The sequence below is a fragment of the Amphiura filiformis genome, chromosome 14, assembly GCF_039555335.1.
Source record: "Amphiura filiformis chromosome 14, Afil_fr2py, whole genome shotgun sequence".
NCBI classification, from domain to species: domain Eukaryota; kingdom Metazoa; phylum Echinodermata; class Ophiuroidea; order Amphilepidida; family Amphiuridae; genus Amphiura; species Amphiura filiformis.
In genome coordinates this window covers 22,553,266-22,571,804 of record NC_092641.1, presented here as the reverse complement: position 1 = coordinate 22,571,804, position 18,539 = coordinate 22,553,266, and the positions used below count along the sequence as shown (strand labels likewise).

The window sequence follows — 18,539 nt, the reverse complement described above, 5'->3', positions numbered from 1 at the left end:
CAGAATAATATTTCTATAAAATGGCGACTCTCGAGGTGAGCTTTTTATTTGATCTTTTGCTATGACACTATAATATAAAATTACAATGCATGGAACACAAGCTGGGAACTACATATATCATTGGTGGGGTTTCCTACAAATTAGGAGCTGCATCCAACAGTAGTACATGTAGCTCCCTGCGTATGACAATTTAGGTAGGGGCAGTATTTAATCAATATGATATTCTTATGAAACTTACCACATTACTAGACCCTGACAAAGCCTAGGGAACATACAAGCATACCAAGAAATTTGATCGAAAAATCTATCTACTGTCCACGATGACACAATAGTATCAGTACATACAATAACTGCTCCAGTCACTCAACGCATTAAAACTATTCTGTGTTTAAAGTTGAATGTGACCGAAATTTATTTTGATGACTTGCAGACTTATCTTCTGAGCTTACTAGTTTTTAAGCGATTATCCATGCTAACAATTTGTCATTTGAGCAACTTTTTCGGATGCTATACCCGTTGTAATTGGCATTATTTATTTTTTAATATTTCCATTGATTTAGATGGTGTCATGATTTACTGATTCTGACACGATTTGAGATATTATTAGCTCCAAGCTCTATTCTCATATCCATCATCGGTTATCAGTGGCCTGAATTGAGGTAGACTTCTCGATCAAGTTCAAATGCACACTAAATTTGTTAGATTGGGGAATTAAAAATGATTTCCTGGTTTCAATTTGTTGGAAAGTGCCAGCTTTGGACCGTGGTCAGGTGTACGACCTCCCCCCATAAATTGGCAAAAGGATTGTCTGCTTTTTTTGCAAAAAAATGGCAAAATTGGACCAAAATATCCAAATCTTTAAAAAAAAGGCTCCAAAAATCAATTGCAGATGGGGTAAAGATCTGCTTTTATAAATAAAGATTTCTCTTGAAAAGGTGTGGAATTCTTTGGATTTTGAAAATCAATATATATGTACCCCCATGAAATAATCCTGGCTAGTGGCTACATGCAGGCCTGCGTCAGCTTTATAACAAAACTAGCTATGTTAATATGGCTTCATTTGTACTTTGATGTTGGCGTAAATACATGCAAATGATACAAAATGTAGCCGAGCTTTAAATTACCATGTATTCTGTCAGGATCCCAGTAAGCACAAAACATTATACAGGTGTTTAAATGTCGGGTTACATTTTAAGAGGTATAAATAATAATAATAACATTTGAAAACATTTTTTTAAAACATTTAAACAACATTTTTAACATGTTTTCATTTTCATGATATTGCCGTATAACCTGACATTTAAATGTTACTGTTTTGACCAAAAACCAAAAAACATTTTTAAAACTTTTTTGTGGGTGTGTGTTTGCTGGGATGATATATATACATAACATTTCTAAAGAGACTTGATTATCCAAAAGCTTATATAGATGCCTTTTTTACATTATATGAAGCCTGGCCCTGAAATATGCAAACTTAATATTCATTACCAATTCAAGTTTTAAACAGCAGAGTACTAGTACATGTATGTAAAAAGAGGTTCTTTCTAAAAGCGAACAGATCCAGTGCAAACCGGTAAAGTCTGTGTTTTGTATCGAATGCAGTTTCCTACATATTCATGAGGACTGATTTTTCTATGGGCCCAACAAATCACATTTAAGGTGTTGCATGCATAATTTGCGTTTATGCAAAAGATATCACAGATGCTATAATGGGAGTTAGCAATTTCGTCTACAAGCTTGCACTTTATGAAACAATTGGTCCTCATTACTAAGCTGAACTCTGCCTATTTGCGCTGGATCTGTTACTCATTAATCTGTGAGACACATATTACTTCTACTCATGTAGTACCGGTACATATAGTAGTACATTCCAAACCACTGCAGCAAGTTAACACAAAACTTGGAATAGACCCTATCAAATAAAACAAGCACAACTTTGTATAACAATTGAAATGGCAGACATACCGGTGGAACAGGCTTTGAGTATTTGTCATGAACAGTTGAATGACAATCGCCTGTTCCAGTCATGTCTGATTGTCCGATGTATTGCTCTCTGAACTCATGTTAGTGGACAGTGTTTGAATGGCATAGTATTTGATAGGGTCCATAGAATGTTTGTGCAATGGGTCTCAATGAGAGGTAGAAAACACCATATTATCCATATTATACAATGTGACCACTCACCTTCAATGATATACAAATACACTGTGTGTGAATGTTAAGAAGAATTACAATGTACTGCACATTTATTTGTCATATACCAGGGACTGTCTTTTGGAATTTGCATGAGAGCATTAAATAGCTCTTCTGGGGCCTTCGAGGAGAGGCTGGCGAGCTGTTTAGAGCATTTACAATAGAATGTTAAGGAGAGAATGTTCAACTAAGGAGAGCTAAAAACCACTCTCCTATATCAGATTTAAGGAGAGCAGTAGAGATCCATTGCTCTCCTCAAAAGGCAGTCCCCTTAAATACTGAGAAAGAGGGTAACATTACAAATGCATGCAGTACTTACTTTAAATACTTGCATTACAATGTATGACTAGCCATAAAAGCAATTTAAATCTTTGGTCAATTACGTACCATGTATAGCAAGATTGAGAAAAAGGCAATGTACATGTAGAGGGTTGTACAGTACCGTACACGTAAATTGGGCTATATCCAGTTGAAATCCTTACACCCCTTTATATGAAAGACATGACCCTTAATCTCCCACACAGGGGGTGTGGATTTCAAATGGAGTCACCCATTCAGGTACTAGTAGTCTCATTTGAAATTCACACTACCTGTGATGAACATTAAGTAAGGTCATGTCTTCCATAGGGAGTAGGATTTCATCTGGATAGCCTCTACTACATGTATAAGCATATGGAAAATGCATGATGTTTGAGAGCAAAATGTGCGCGCCAGTTTTTGAAAATGCGCGATTTGCGCATTTGTTTCTGAATTTGCAATATTTTAGAAAATTTTGCTTTTTTTAATCTATATTTTCTTGTAATTAAACAGCCTATTTTCTCTACTTTATTTTTACGGATTGTGTTGCAGATCATTATGGATTCTTTGATTCTAGTGAAAACTTCAGGTTTATGGAAAATGAGTACTTGAAAATTGTTATTTGGGGGAATCTTAAAATTTGTGGTCGGAACTAAAATGCGCAATTATACCCAAAATGCGTTTTTTTGTACATTGCGCTTTTTCCCTTGATTACAGGGGTAGAATTTGCTCGGCATTTGTGACAATCAAACTTAATTCTTGTTTGTGAGACTCATTTCTAATTTGATTTTTGCTGTGAAAGCAAAAGTGTTTTTGACAAGAATCAACTTTTTGCGAGAATCTGTTCACAAATTCTCCCTGAGAATTCTAGCCAGGCTGCATACATTTGATGCGATTATTGATTCATTGGTGAGAAAAAATCTTAAAAATTAGTCACCAGTTTACTTAATTATGTTTATAGCACTACTTTATACATGAAGACATTATTTAATAGTGACAATTGAACTACACCAGATTTTGGCCATCAAGTTGTTCTTAATAAACATTCTTCAAATCCAGTCATTGCGACAGCACAATGAATACAGTTTGCATTATTTTATACAGCAAGGCAGAAAATATAATTGACAAAATCCTCCAGTTTCTTCCCATGTTTTGCAAGCATTGCTCATTACTTCAAAAATCCAACCAGTCGCCGTCGGCAACCAAATGGTATCAAACAAGTCAAGATGGTAACCTGACATTGGTCGCAGCATATTACAAATGGTACTATTTCAATTTAGTCCAAGATAGTCATTTTCTTCGTTATTCACACATCCGTACATGGAAGTCTATTCACCTTCTGCTATGATAGATCATCATCATCGAATAAGTCTTCAAAATCTACATGGGAGAAAGAAAAAAATTTATTGCTGAAAATTCATGTATCATGTAAACAAAGTATGCATTTATGTATTTCAGCAGGGTTCAAAATGTTTGTTTGATTATATTAGGGAATAACTTTCTGATCATAAAAAGTGTTTTAAGGGGGTACTTCACCCCTGTGGTAAATTTGTGACTATTTTTGCACTTTTAAAAAAAATAATAACACACTGGTAACAAAAGTTATGTATATTATTGGGGCAAGGAATTCAATTACTACTGAAATTTCAGTGACTCAAGACAAGCGGTTCAGTATATATGATAGGAAATGAGGTACATCTTAGCGGTACCTTATTTCTTATCATAAATAACACACCGCTTGTCTTCGGTACACATAAATTTTATTACCAGTGTGTTATTAGTTTTTGAGAAAAATGCAAAAATAGACACAAATTTATCGAAGGGTGTAGTACCCCCTTAAGAGCAGGTGATGGAAAGCTTGGCATTGACTTCCGTTAGTCAAATTAAGGTACCGTACAATTACCGAATAGGGTGCACCTTGCTAGACTTGAGTCCAGTCCTCGTTTACGGAGTTTAGGGTTAGGGTTGGGGTAAGGCAGTCTTGTAATAAGACTAGTAGAGTTGCACACTATTTGGCAATTGCTCCCAAATTAAAATAAATTCTTACACTTTAAAACTTAAATACTTGAGGAAGTTCCTACAATGTTAATCTTATTGGTTCTTAGCTACGGTATGTGATTATGACACGATATAACAGAAACAGGGTTTGGCGCAATCATGCACGTCAACGCGATATACTCGTCTGGCGCTTACTTGAACCAATACATGTAGTGTGCATACTGCATAGCAACAACAGGATTGATCGATTCTATGCCCTGCAATGTAGGTAATTCCTTGTAAAATGTATGATTTAATTTGATTAAAATTTGGTCTACTTATGATTCAGATTTTTATTTGAATTAAAGTGTTAAGAACATGAGAATGATGTGTTATTTTTAGCCACTATTAGCGTCTAGCGTCTCATATAACACGGGCGACACGACATCATTATTTTTGGCGCAAAACCTGGCTTCACCTCATTGATTCAAAATAATAATGTCACCCATGTTATATGAGATGATAAATGCACACCAGTGCAGCTAAAAACAATACCTTGAAGTTGAATTTATATTGATACTCCATCGCTGAGCGACGAGCGATTGATATTTGACCAATGAGGTGGAGCGCTTTTCCCAACGCAACAAAAAGCGCTCTACCTCATTGGCTAAAAAGCCAATCGCTATCGCTCAGCGATGTCAGGGATGTAGTATAAATTCAGCTTTATTCTCTAATTAAAAAAACAGTGCAAAAGTTAACAAAAAACATGCACACTTCGTTAACTTACCATTGAAGAAATCTGCATGTACTGCTTTTTCATTTGCTGCAAGATCCATTAGTAAACCTGCTGTACCACCAGCCTAAAATAAGATATCAAATTAAATAAAGGTCAATGAAAAAGAATCATACGCCATTGAGTCACGACTTCAATGATATTAAAATGCAAGCAAGATTGTGCAGAAAGAATTATAAGTACTTATTATAAGGTGAGATTTGGGGTGATACAGACTCCAAGACTAAATCCATATCACCCCCTAAACCGAACCTAATAACGATTTTATCATGTACCGTATACAAATAATCTCTCATATAAACGAGAAAAATTATTCACGGATGTAATTCTTGGCTGATGATCTGCCATGATAATTATCCTATAAAAAAGTAGGCCTCATAGTAAAGCTGAATAGCTCAACCAGCACGGTCATCCTCCGAAATAAGATAACTCAACTAAAACCTGCTTTTTTATGCAAATTTTGTTCAGAAAAGCTATACCACATTGTTGTTTGCCCTCTTAATGATCATGATCATTTGGAGTGGCAAATCTCAGTGAAATAGACTGTGTTTCGATGCTTGTACACCGGCTGTAAGTTATTCAACTGCCATTATGAAACTTGTCGCTGTCTGTGTTTTTATGCAGAGCTTATAAGCAGAGCCATGCGTATGCCAGTATCTGCGTGTCATCCGCGTACATGGCCTTGCTAACAACATTGTCGATGATGATGTGCGTCGATATACGCACTCCTGCACCCAGACAAACAAGTACCTAAGTGACTTTGGTTCGCGTAGACGTAGTGAAGCCGACATTGCTTAGCAACGACTTTGACAAGGACGCATACCCGGACGCAAGCAAGCAGATGTGTTCGCGTCTATGGAACATGTTGCATTTGACGCGAGCGATAATGGCGCAACAATCACGCAAACGAGCGCGTCTTTCTCTCCAGACATGAACGCTTATTTCTCCGCGTCCGACCACCCGACCAAAATCACCTTGGATACGTGGCTTCACCTACTGCCACGGTTTACAGGCAGTCATTACAACAAAAAAATGTAGGTCTTTTAGGTGGTATGTCTATGCTCCTGCATACCTGGCAGGATTGATAAAGCGCGTTGCGTTGGGACGCACTCAGGGGGTATGATACGAAAATAGCACGTCAGTAAATTGGGACGCTTATCCACTGAAAACACGGGTAACTACACAATGTACTTGATGATCAGTGCAGTACTATTACGCTGACTTTCCTATCGACGTCAAGTATCGACCTCCTCGTTTGTTTACAAACAGAGAGGTAGACAAAGGGTCTGTCAAAACGGTTCCGCTTGTCCAAATACTCAAGTATCAAAACAAAAGGATGGTCCACAATACAAATTATTTCATGTAGAGTGATTCACGCAACATGAATCATGAAATGATGAATAGCATGCACTGTAGCCTGTAGGGGATTAAAAAACTGTGTAGGACCATGTGCTTTAGACTGCCTAACTGGCCTGTATCTCGTTTCGGCCAAAGAACGTCTGTAATACATACCTGTTTTTAATGACTTTGCAACAATGTTTCTATTGTCAGCAATAACAGCTTGCATTCACACTTTTGAGTTTATATGGTGAATTTTCGTACACATCATAAATAAGTGAAATCAGATTATCCTGAAAGGAATTTAGGTAACGAATTCAACGACACTGACCTCACAACAGCTAATGTTTTCATGTAAACATGGCGTCATTAGACATTTTTAGCCTACGTTTCGTATCCTACTATCGGATCGTTGAAGCAACGAAACCTCAATCCCCGGCCTCATTCACGAATTCACTCACCTTCCTACACCACCAGTTGAAATAAAACTCGAAACATCCCGTGTTATTCCTCAAAACTACATGCACCTTCATTAATAAAAATTGAAATCCTAGTAGAAATCCGTTATCGAAAATTGTTTGATATAAAACGTCACCAAAAGTAATTTTTCTGAAGAGTAGATACCGCGTGTCAAAATGGCGGCCGCAGTCGCATCCCCCCAGCTTTGTACGTGTACCCAGGTCATGGTATGTCTACGTGACGAACAGTCAAGGTCAGAGAACAGCGCAACCTGTCTGCTGTCATGCCGTAATGGCTCCGCCCAATGAACGGCGCTGTCAATCATCCTTATTGCCTTTGTCGAACAGACTTTTACGCAGGTAAGAGCTCACGCTGTCCTCACTTTTAGGATCGACGAGCGTCAGGCCGACACAATCTGGTTGTGTAGGAGACTATCATCGTGATGCCCACGTTGGAACCATTGGATTACGGAAGAAATATTCATACCAGGACTGAAGCAAATGTGGCCATTTCTATGTTTGTACCGGGCAAGTACCGGACATTTTCCAACACGGAGCTAGCGGAAAATACTGCAAATTCGTCCAAGGTAAGCAAAGGGTTGGGGATCGCATTTTTAACTTTGACTAAACTGTTTCGGAGTTAAGGCACGCTAAAAGTAGACCATTTCGGGGGCTGTATTTGGTGTACGTGTGACGTTTTGAAAAGAGTAAAAAACGACCACTTATTCGCTATTGCTGAAGTATACCCGCCGAATCATGTACCAATACACAAGGTATTGGTACATGAGATCAGGTATACATGTGCTTCTTTTGTCCACTTTGCCATCAAGATGTCGAATAGAAACAGTTCAGACCCAGAACAGGATCATGTCAGAAATTAATATTTTGTTCTGGGTCTGATTATTCGGACTACTTGATGATATGAATGATAATGTATGTGTACACACTCATGCACTGACTTAGCACCCCGGTGGGGTCACTCAACTTGCAATACTGACCGCACGATCGTTACCAAAATCAAGGAAAAAGGGGTCATTTTTAGGGCATGTCCGCGGACAAAATTGTCCGTGAAATTGGAAAAATAGGGGTGTTTTATTGCACAAATGTCTGCGAAATTGAAAAAGGGGTTCTTATTATTTTCTCCTGATCCCGTGGCCAGATAAAAAAATCACAGGAATAAATTTGGTTTCCTACTTTGTACTCATCCCGTGATCAATATTGTTCTCGGTTCTGATTTATATGCAAGGGGTACTACTTGAATTCTGTGATGCCCTTGTTAATTACTGAAAAAAAAACATTCATAGGCCTAAAAATCCCTTCCTTGAAATGTTGAAATAGGGTCAAAATTGCAAATGTGTCCTCGGAATCTAAAAAATAGGGGTGTTTCAGAGTACCATTTTGTCCTTGTTTTGGAGTAAAAAAAGGGGGTAAAATTTCATGATTTGTCCTTGAAATCGACTGCAAAAGGGGGTAATTTGTACTTGTGGTAACGGTCCTATGCGTCCCCCCTGCCAGGGAGTGACCCCACCGGGCTTAGCACGTACATGTATCACAACAACGCATGATGATGATGACATTACATTGATTTAGCCAGTACTAAGGCCATGTTGACGGCATGAAAATACAATATCTACCTCATCAAGATCCACATAGGGTCCAGAACCTTCCGGGAACATTTCGTCTACTGCAACGAGTGAAGGTTTCATGTTTGGTTGTCGAAGAATATAGTCAGCAAACGTGAATATCAAACGCAATCGAAGTGAGATCTCTCCTTTTTGTTTCCTTCGCCTTTGCTAATAACACTGGTGTTGCCAGAATTATTGCTCACAAACTACGCATGGCGCAATGTTAACGCCCAATGCATGCAGGCAAAATTAATTATGTACTCTCAGATGCAGGCGAGCCCAAGGATTCAGCAACATTAAAATTTAAAAATGATTTTACATTGAGACTTTTATTTCAATATTTTTTTTATTAATGTATTGATTGAAAGAAAGTAAAAGAAAAGAAATATAGCCTACTAAAAAAATTAACAAGAAACAAAAAATAAAAGTTACCTTCTGTAGATTGGACCATTCACTCATCCTGATTTATTTAAAAATAAATCCAAGTAAGGTAAATCATCCACAGTAAAGTGATCAACCAAGAAGCCTGGGAGCTGGAATGCATTTAAAATAGACTAAACAACCAAGTCTATTTTATGTTTTTATTTATTTATTATTTATTTATTTATTTATTTATTTATTTATTTATTTATTTATTTATTTATTTATTTATTTATTTATTTATTTATTTATTTATTTATTTATTTATTTCATCTTTAACCTGGGAAAATTGCTCTGTTGACTAATTATATGTATACACATTGAAATGTACAGCAATTAAACGTTTTGCTGATAAAAAATAGGTGTGAACTGGGAACAAATAGGTCTCTATGCCAAAAAAAATCAGCTTTGGAAAAAAACAACTTATTTTAAATTATAGGATCCTACATTGTGGCTTTAATTTGCATGATTTAGCTAATCATGCTAATTAATAGCACCAAAAACCTCTCCCTCCCATGCAATTTTGCATAGCCCAAAATGCAGCCCAATTGGGCGACGCATGAGCACCAATGTGCTGACCCCGGCATGACTGACCCAATGTTATTAAAAATATCCTTTTAAAAGGTGTGGGTGTGTCCATGGAAGTAAGAGACATGTAGGCCCTTTGTAGGGGGTACAATTTGATTTGATTTGATTTTAACACCAACTACATTTATTTTTATATGTCGACAAATAAAACGCCATGAGAGTACATAATTATACTAGTAGTACTTTTCATGACCTTTATACAATCCGAAATTTATTGTTAAATTGTTATTAAAACGATTTGAAAAAAAAAACATTTTAAGAACATCTCTGTGTTTGTTGGGTACAACTATTTTGACATGTTATTTTAAGTGTTGACAAAATATTTGGCAAAACATGTTTGCAAAAATAGTTTACAATAACATTTTGAAAACATTTTAGAAATATTATGGTAGTGTGTTTTCATAAAAACGTTTTAAAACGTTTTCATGACCTTTATATAACCCGACATTTTAATGTTATGAAAACGTTTTTACCTAAACCAAAAGCCAAAATATAACTTATTTAAAACGTTTTTTAATATGTTTTTGTGTTTGCCGGGAACATATTGCCTGCCAGTGGTTCAGACGAAAGCCGTGTATTTAAGACAAAACAAGGCATTTATATACAATCTGTAACTTATATACTGTCAAATTAGCTATACATGTATTTGAATGAGGCTTCAACTTCTTCAAAACAGCTGTTCTTCGTTTTTTGCCAATTCTTTCATTTCAAAAATATCAAATGAGATTTGATTGACTTAATCCTTTACTTTTAAGCAATTTATAAACAGTTTTATTTATAACACTTGTGCTGGGATCACTGAATGAGTCTTTAAACACTGGTTATCTACTGCAACATGGGGTTATTTCAGTCAATTAAGAGTTTCAACAAAACCAATTATATTATACCGTAAAACCCCGTCTACAAGCATATAGAGTGCTTCTGATGAAAGCTACATTAATCCAGGCGCCATTATGGAGTATGATCAAATAAATTACGGATACAAGCATATACAAACAAGTATTATTTTAAGACCAATCTATTGTATTGGTATATTTACGCTGGCTTCGAATTAATTTAGCTTTCATAAAAAACACTATGTATGCTTGTAGACGGGGTTTTACGGTATTTCTGTTATTTAGGATATTAGGGTTCCCCTCTACACCATAAAGTTGTAAAAGATATTTGTTTTTTTAAATAATTTTTTTAAATGTAGGCCTACCCCAATGGGTTAAAAATAGCTGAAATTACTAAAAACAATATATTGCTGTTTGGAAATGTGACCGACCGAAGTTTAATGACCTGCTGCCGCTGACCGAAGTCACCCCATTATATGGTATCGGTATTAGGGCGTGTTCATAAATACTTTGGTGGGGTTTTGGAAAAGTTGGAACCTCGGACGTCAACATTTTTTTGATCCCCCTAAAAAAGGGTGGATTTTTTTATCCCCCCTTTTTATGGTCTAAAATTGTTTTGATCCTCCTTCATGTCCTAAAAAGAAACCAAAAATATACATCATTAACAGTGGCCTAGATTTCTTTTTAACATTGGGGTTGGAAAAAATTTCTTGAAGTCCAGTAAATTAAGCACCTTTTGCCGACAAAATAAGTTTATGGTACAAATTCGCGCATATTGAAGCTAAACTGCATGGTGAAATATAGTAGGCCTATTAAACTGGAATTAGTTTGCGCGAAGCACAAAAAAATTGACAGTTTTTAGTTTAAAATGACCAAATATGGGGTTCATTTTGGTTAGAAACCCATATACAGGCCGACATTGGAGGATGATATGGACCATCCTCCTATCAAAATGGGGAGGGGGAGGGGTATCCTCCCATTTACCCCTATGATCATTAACTCATTAGCTAAAAATTACAGTTTGGAGTTATTACTCATTGGAGTCATAGTGTTACACCCAAATTGTAAAGTGCGCACAAATTTTTTGATTTGTAGCTTGAGATTACAAAATTGAATACTGTAACTTAACATTCATGCGCGCGGCGGAGCGAGCAACAATTTTGGAATGTAGGCCTACATGACTTCTCGTACATTTTACCCTCGAATTTTACCCTCAAATGTTTTGATTCCCCCTATTTAGGACTGATTTTTTTTGATCCCCCCCTTTTAGGACCCAAACATTTTTGAGCCCCCACATGATTTTCCAACGTAATGATTTTCCAACGTAGGGTAACTTGGGGCAAATTGGGACACAGGGTAATTTGGGACAGTGATTTCAGAAATACTTTTATACCTTAAAATGGTCACATTTTGCCCATTTTGCAACAAAAGAACTTTGATAATAATGTCTATTTATATTTCCAACCATTTAAAAGTACCATTCTTCATTATTAAAACAGGAACTTCTGAGGGCCGTAAGCTTAACACATCAAAATAAGTATTCCATTTTGTTGTCATGTCTAAGCAGAGGTCACGACTTGAGGCTAAATATCTGAATCAATGACCCGAATTAGTGTTTCTCAAATTAAAAAATAACTTCTAAGCCACCTTTTTCAATTAAATAAGACAAAAATTGTTACTCTTTTCTTCGAAAATTATAAGAAAAGATTTCTTTTTGGAAATGTGCCAAATTGGGGTAAAATGGGACGCCATTGATTTACTGTGTGCTAACTCGCACTGTCCCATTTTGCCCCAACAAAAGAAATCCCTTAGTAAATCAATGGCGTCCCATTTTATCCCAGCTGTCCCATTTTACCCCAGCCTCTTTACAGCAACAATTTCGCAGTGGGGTAAAATGGGACGCCTTAAAGACTCCTTAATAAAATAATGAAGCCGGAGGCCGACGGCGGGCCGACGGGCACCATTTTTTGTGAAACGTTAGTCTACTAGACTCTTGGTGATGTACATTTTGTTTTGTAGTGGTCACTTGTCGCAAGTTGTCAGGTATTAGTAGTAAAATCTGGTGGGGCAAAATGGGACATTAGGTGGACCAATTTGCCCCACTTCCCCCTACCCCCACCAAAGTATTTATGAACACCTCCCTTAGGCATACCGGTATTTATGCAAATCACACATTATGGCCCCCCCCCCCCCAAAACCCGGACAAAAAGTTCAGGCACGCCACTGATTTTTTTTTATCCTTCTAAACCTCTTCAAATAGATGCCAAATCATGCCATAACAAACAGAACACTTGAAGTGTGTGTCTTTAACTAGCTATAACTGTGCGGTTTTATACTTCCCTTTTAAAGACATTCTTTGTATGGTTCATTGTGTCCGCAGATCTGCTTTAAACCACAAAATCAAAAGAAACGGAATACCACGAGTATCATCAAAATGTCTCCGCGCGAAAAGACATTGATTGGCGGCCCCTGAATCTGTATTATTAATTGCGTATTTCGGATCAACATGTTTCAGGTTCAAAATCATTCATAATTTCTATTTGTTTTGGAAATTATAATTCATTTTATGTCTATTCCTATTTTGCAACAATATGCTCTCTTTCGTTTTCAAATCAATGAAATACCAGCTCATATATCATATTCTTTGACTCTTGCGCATCCTTCACCGGCTCGCCACAGCGCATGACTTTTGTTTGTAAACAAATGGTCATGAAAATGATGAATGAATTTGGTGACCATGTTTGTTTACTAAAAATATAATAATAACATTCTGGACTGGAGTTTTAGGAGTGGACACCGGATTTGAACCAGGGCCTTCTTAATCATTTATGTAACATGTCCAAAGCCCACAGAAGATGGACATTACTTGAAATTTTCAATCTTTTTGAATTTTACGTTCCTTGCCATAGATGATTTCGTCGACGATGCACTGCTGACTGATCTCGGCCGTGTGGTTCATAGGGCCTACGTTCGTTCGAATGCTAGCTCAGAATCAGATTTTTAATTCATATGTTGAGAAAGCCTAAAAGCTCCTAAAATTAGTTAGTATTTTTATTATTGCCTGAACATGGTAGTAATAAACATTTAGCATACAAACTATTGGCAAAGTTTCGACACTTTTTGGCCGCCCCTTACAGCCGAATAGCCTACTCGCCAGATTTTGCGCCCGGCATTTCAAAGTTGCGTGTTGGGGTGTAGTTAAAGCCATATTTTAACATTTCTTTAAAAATAGATTGTATTTATTTTCCATAAAATGTTAGCTTTTACTGTCAGATATAGGCATATCCCCTTTTAATTTTGAGCCGAACAAGTGAGGTAAAGCAACCCGGGGGGGGGGCACTGGTCATTGACAAGGGGGGTATCATGCATGCGTGGCCACGAAGTTTCAAATAGCACCCTAAACAAGTATTTACGAGGTCTGAAAATGCACCCCTAAACAAGTATGACAAGTGCAATTTCATACCCTAAATAAGTATTGACATTATTTTTGCCCCCATTAGAAGCAAGTAAATCAGTTATATTTTGACTCTAAAACCCTTCATGATAACTGGGAAAACACAAAGTCAAAAGTTCATAACTTTTAACCTTTATTACATACTACATTTGTCTCAAAGGACCCTAAACACTGATTTATTGTACAAGGTATACCCTTTTTCTCAAATTTCCTTGTTTTAGATACAGTGCCTGATCATGAAAAAAGACCCTTTTTTACTTGAATCTTTGGCCACGCATGATACCCCCTGGTCAATGACCAGTGGCCCCCCTGGGTAAAGCAAAGAAAATTGGAATTTACTAGGGCCTACTAGCGCTATAAAAATATGTTACTCCGGCGGTTGTAATACGTACGTAGCCTACGATCCTCTGGGGTCGGGGTGTGTGTGTGTGTTTTCGTGTGTGTCCCGCACGCTCTGGCACGCCATATAGGGCCTACGTAAGCATGTAGGCTATGTATTATGAACATCGCGTAGGGGAGAGCGGGGAGTGTTCGCCCTATTTTTTTCTGACCAGCCTAGCGATGTCAATTTTAAGGTTAGGGATGACCTGATTAGCCCATGTGAAAGCCCTATGTCTTAGCTATATACGACCACAATCCCAGAACTATAGGCCTTACAATAGCAACAGGATAGAGCACACAAAAAAGTTTTACAAAGTGGCGAACTTGCCCCATATTGGGGCAGGTTCGCCCATATGGTGGGGTAAGTTCACCCTAATCACAAAAAAAGGTGTAAACATTGCGTAACAATAACATACTCAATGCAAACATTTAGCAAGAGTATACAGGGCATTCATTCTCTTCTGGGGAAACACTAAATTTGTTGCAGGGGTCGGGTCAGGGTAAAATGTAGGGGTCCAAAGTGAGCTTAAACGTATCATGTTTACAACTTCAGGGGGATTATGGATTAGGACATAAACGGTGTTATGAGTAATACTGATACCACAAAACTTTAAAAAACATGATTTGCAGAAGTTTTACCTCGTATAATGGTATAATTATCAATATTTTGCATAATACGCTGATGGGGCAGGTCCGCCCTGCAGTTTGGGGTAAGTCCGCCCGGGGAAGATAGAGGGCGAACATGCCCCATCCTCAAAAGGGCGAACGTGCCCCTTGTGCACATTTTTATTTTTTCTTCAGGGTATGCAAAATACAAATCGAATAAGGAGTTTGTAACTGCATTAAATCTTTAACAAATCCCATATGTTCCAAATACAGATTTCCATTAAAACCATCTGTATTTATGTATCAATGATAATACAACATTATTAATGCAAGAAAAAATTACGTTTTGGTGTAATTCTTATGTTTTGGCTGCAGTTCGATGAACACGTCCCTATATGTCGCGTAGATAATATGAGAAGTTTATAATGACCTATGTCACCTAATTTTGCCATCACCAAATCCCCCGATAGCCGTAGTGCTGAGAAACAAGGGGTGGGCGAACCTGCCCCTAGGGCGAACACTCCCCGCTCTCCCCTACGCGTTCGACTAATAGGCCTATTTCTATCGTAATAGCTCGTAATAATTAAACGACGGTTCTGGGGTTTATTCAAACTCTCGGATTTTCGGACAAAACTACAGCACCTAAAGTCTTGATTACAATCGTGTAAAAACTTGAATTTAAATTTTTTTGAGGGGCGTTCTCCTCAGCAAATGTTATAGGCCTAACAGAAATTACATGTAGGCCCTAGGCCTAATTTCTAGGGTCTATGGTTATAATATGGCTTTAACCAAGATGGAGAGCACGGTAGCACTGGTGGCATGCATGGTGTTAGGCCTACTAAATGTAGGCCTAATTATACCGAACTTGAGGTGAAAAGTTTGCTGATTATAATAGGTCCCGCTACTTTTTGCAGAAATGTGTCAAAGTTCAACGCACTTTTGGCTGAGCCTCATCCCCTACTTTTCTAAAAAAAAAGTTGTGATTTTTATGCACTGGAACTTGAGTCTGGCCACATAATTTTTATGTACTAAAAAAACAAATCTCAGGCTAGTGGAGCAGTACAATAGGCCTACACATACTGCAAAAGCGAAAGATTTGCCTTACATATACCGGTATGGATTTTACCGCTTAAAATTATGAATTCAGTCCTAAAATTATGAATTTTACCCTGAAATTATATGAATTTTACCCTATAGTAAAATTATATGAATATGCCTATTACCGTAAAATTATGAATTTTACCGTAAAATTATGAATTTAACCCTAAAATTATGAATTTTACCCTAAAATTGTGAATTTTACCCTAAAATTATGAATTTTACCCTAACATTATGAAGTTATCCTAAAATTATGAGTCCCTAAAATTATGAATTTTACCCTAAAATTATGGATTTTGCCCTAAAGTTATGAATTTTACCCTAAGATTATGGATTTATCCCCCCACCAAAATTACTCATTCCGATTCCGGAGCCACTGTGCAGATATTATTATCCATAATATCCTTTATAAAGTAAGTATCAAAAATAGCATTAATAGTTTTTTGAGAATAATTTGGATTAAATATTTTTCGCAACGTGAGGGATTGGGAAATTGGCAAAAAAAAAATTATATTCAAGTAGGCCCTACCGGAAAATTTGCTCTCATTAATGACGAATTTTCCCGGCAAATTTGTTTGATCCTCTCTCCTATATTTTCCATTCCAAGCTATTTGTAATTGTGAACACATTCCCTAAATAAAGAAATTATATAAAAAATTGTGTGGCCCTGTAATGTATGTAGGCCTACGGCCCATCCAGCCCGCGCCGTTGGCCACGGCGGGGGCCGGCGGCTCCCTCTTCATTCAAAAGCGATTGTGCACCTGCCAGTCCGAAATACATTATACCGATTCAGGGGCCACCATCACAGAGCCATCACAGAATCTGACTGCTGCCTTTTGCACGAATAAACATGGCGCGGTTACGTTTTCCTGGGAGACCAGGCCAAAGATTTGGCCGATCTCTCATTCGTTTTATGCCTGAAGAAGCTAAGAATTGCCGGAATAGGTTCTTTAATCTAACAGCTAACATACAGAAGAATTTGAGGGGATTCTATGACTTATTTGGGGACTCGGACGAGGTATGTTTTGAGCTCTATCAATCGTAAATTGACTGCATTGACATCCATGTATAAAATTTGTACATGAATTTTTATAAATACCGAATTGTTCTCTTGGAATTTTTGACTGTAGAAATGTTTATACTTAAAATAAGTATGCTATAAATAATCTAGAATGTGTTTGTTATGCCTGTTAACGGCCATTTATTAATATATGTCATTCTAAAGCTAGATTTTCCATCATTTATTGATGACATGAATTGTAAGCTTACAACATTTTAACGCAGTACAATCCCAATGTAAATACATGTGTATACGTATGTATGTCATGTTGATGATACCTCCAAGTTCATTCCATGTCATGACTTCAATTTAGATGAAATCCAGCTGCATTGTATATTGAACAGAACATAAGATGGCTGCCCTGATATGACTGGGCATGTTCAGACATACATTGTAGTAACTATGCCGGCATGCATTTCACTCTCGGCTCACTCACGACTCGGCATTGCCATTGTCTGATGAAAATTTGAGATGATGCAAGCCACGTCTTTATATGATAATTATCTGCAGTGCTAGCTGTAATGATGCAAGATGGTGAAATTTCTTTGTAAATATATTTTGGTACGCCTACCAAACTAGTAGAATCTGTTGCAAGGAGTTAACCGTCGCATACGTGCATGACGGGGTCGGGAGGCTCCAAATATTTTTTCCCGAGGCAAAGCCGTAGGCGTAGTAAGAAGTGTTTGCAATGTGTTTATGATATTATTAAGCAAAAAGGAGTATTTTCTGATCCAAGCATCATGAGCATGCTCTTTATATTACATTTTTCAGTACCGGTACTATACTAAAATGCAGCAAACCTTTTACGAGCGCGACTACCGTGATGTTGCAAATTCGGCGCTAACAACGCGTACGGCGCACAGTTCATTCATAAATTTCCACTCAGCAACAATATATCGCCTTAGCAGCCAATCAGAGACAAGTGCGTGCAACGCAGTATATACGCGATGTATCCTTACAATACGCGCTCGTCTAAGGTTTTCTGCATTTTAGTATAGATATCTACATGTCTACGAAACAAGCTTATTCCCCAAATTTCAGTTGATACTGATTTTGTGAATTGCGAGTTATAAATGCTCATGTGCAGGGTTGTAGCTACAGTCCCAGTGGGCACAACTGACATTGAAATCAGGTTGAAATTTCGACGTTGAAATCAGGTTGTATTTGCAAATGGACCTCAACCTGATGGACTTCAACCTGATTTCAACCCGATTTCAACCTAGGGGTTAGTTGAAATCAGGTTGAAATTTCAACGTTGTATCAACGTTGAAATTTCAACCATTTCAACTAATGTTTACATGTAGGTTGAAATCAGGTGGAAATCAGGTTAGGTTGAAACTTCGACGTTGTACAACGTTGATTCAACGTCGAAATCCTAACCTGTGCCCACTGGGGTGGGCTGTAGTGGGCGGCAG

The 18,539-nt window shown here is 37.4% G+C and overlaps 1 protein-coding gene across 1 annotated transcript in view; it reads left to right on the top strand.

The window, feature by feature from the left end:
• The first annotated feature begins 16,873 nt into the window (after window positions 1–16,873).
• The window catches only part of LOC140169286 (uncharacterized), a 69,766-nt gene continuing 68,100 nt past the window's right edge, over window positions 16,874–18,539 (top strand). The window contains exon 1 of the mRNA XM_072192542.1: window positions 16,874–17,082. Within this exon, the coding sequence (XP_072048643.1) occupies window positions 16,915–17,082 (168 nt within the window). The 5' untranslated portion in view covers window positions 16,874–16,914. The remainder of the gene's footprint in view (window positions 17,083–18,539) is intronic.